The following is a 1,625-nucleotide window of genomic DNA, read 5'->3' on the forward strand; positions in this document are numbered from 1 at the left end:
ATTTGATGGAAAATCAGGTCGGTTGAAGTACGCAGCAATTAGAACATGTTCATGTCAATGCGACCTCACAGAACGCCAACAGTTCCCTGCAACATCTCTGACTGTCCAACAAAGACAGACATGAGATCCATCTTGTTGGGAGCTACACAAGGATGTGATGGGAATGTCATGAGTGAGACAGGAAATGAGCCAATACAAAATAAAAAATAGATAATCTCTTAACAAAATGATATTTTTTATTGTAAGGCTTTTTGATCATCCTTCCAGGGGTACCGATAAATATGTTCAATATCTGTATGATAGCAAAGTTATCATGTTTTGTCTGAAATGAGCTTTTTGAACAGAAGCTCAGCACATATAAAGTCTACTGACTGAAGACCTTACAGAGTTAATGAATATTTAATGCATTTAGAATACCTTGTTACTGCTTTTTGGTTTGATCAGGTTAATTTACCCTCATATGATCATTTCAGAGGCCTGATGAAGACATCTATGAAGTCGTAAAACAATTTCTCCATCTGATTCCATCCAATGCATTTTTGATTGTTTAGCCACTAAACTGCCTCATCTTGTGACACATTAATGTAAAGACCAGGTTTGGCTGACACACACCACTATAAAAGTTCTTTATTACCGTAAAGGTGAGACAAAATGCATAAGCTTTTAAAACCTTGTGGAAATATTGAGAGTAGAACCCAAATACAACCACAGCAGGACTTTAAACTCTGACGGGTAAATTAGCAGCTTCTGTCGGCCTCCATCGACCAAACGCCTCGTAAAGACGGCAGCAAAACGGGGGCCACCAGTTACAACTCATGACGTTTTTGGATTTATGAAAGAGCAGCTTCTGTTCCTTCCTTCTGAAGCCTCCATTCACATGCAAGCTAAAGGAATATTACACAATGTTTGGTCTTTTCTGGTCCTCCACCAGATTTCTACACTCAGAGAGTTCCTGTTTACTCAAGAAAGAGGAAAACCATCTGGAGTAAATATAGTATTAATCTTGTTGATTAACCTTTCTGTGTCTCCATGGAAGGAAAACAAGGGAAACTGATGGAGTAGCAGAATAAATCAGCACAGAGCTGATTAAAATTACTCAGGATTTTGGTGGAAATATTTAAATCTTCTAAAAATGGGCGTAAACACACACCAGCTTGCAAAGCTTACAAATAAAACTACACTCAAGTCGCACAAATATCAGTTGTCATAGCACTACTGCTGCTCTGCACCCACACACAAAATTCCAGACAAGACTCACAATGAAGCAGCCTCGTTCAGCGCTTCACGTGTAGGAACCCTCTCCTGCCCCCAGCAAACATCAGAAACATGCAAAGAAACTCACATGTTCAGCAGCCTGTGGGTCAATCTGTCCCTGCAGGGGAGGCACAGCAAACTGAATCTTCTTTGGACTGCCGGGCTCCATTATTACTGACTGAGAGGTAGAAAGAATGATGGGCAGAGAGAGAGAAAGTGTGGTCGTGTGAAGGAGGGAGGGAGGGTAGAAGGAGTGAAGGAGTGGCCTCTCTCTGCCGATCGGGTCCATTATCACTAATTGACAGACTTAGAGGGATGGGAACGGCAGCCAAGGCATTGCACCATTTTCCAAACCACCATCTGAGACAACA

At 41.5% G+C, this 1,625-nt stretch overlaps 1 protein-coding gene across 1 annotated transcript in view; it reads right to left on the reverse strand.

The window, feature by feature from the left end:
* ppp1r1c (protein phosphatase 1, regulatory (inhibitor) subunit 1C) overlaps positions 1–1,625 on the reverse strand; it is a 12,322-nt gene extending 10,697 nt beyond the window's left edge. The window contains exon 1 of the mRNA XM_088013431.1: positions 1,343–1,625. Coding sequence (XP_087869557.1) covers positions 1,343–1,543 — 201 coding nt within the window. The 5' untranslated portion in view covers positions 1,544–1,625. The remainder of the gene's footprint in view (positions 1–1,342) is intronic.

Source organism: Poecilia mexicana, unplaced genomic scaffold (assembly GCF_051168715.1).
Source record: "Poecilia mexicana isolate PSO_F unplaced genomic scaffold, ASM5116871v1 scaffold_15, whole genome shotgun sequence".
In the NCBI taxonomy this organism is placed as follows: Eukaryota; Metazoa; Chordata; class Actinopteri; order Cyprinodontiformes; family Poeciliidae; genus Poecilia; species Poecilia mexicana.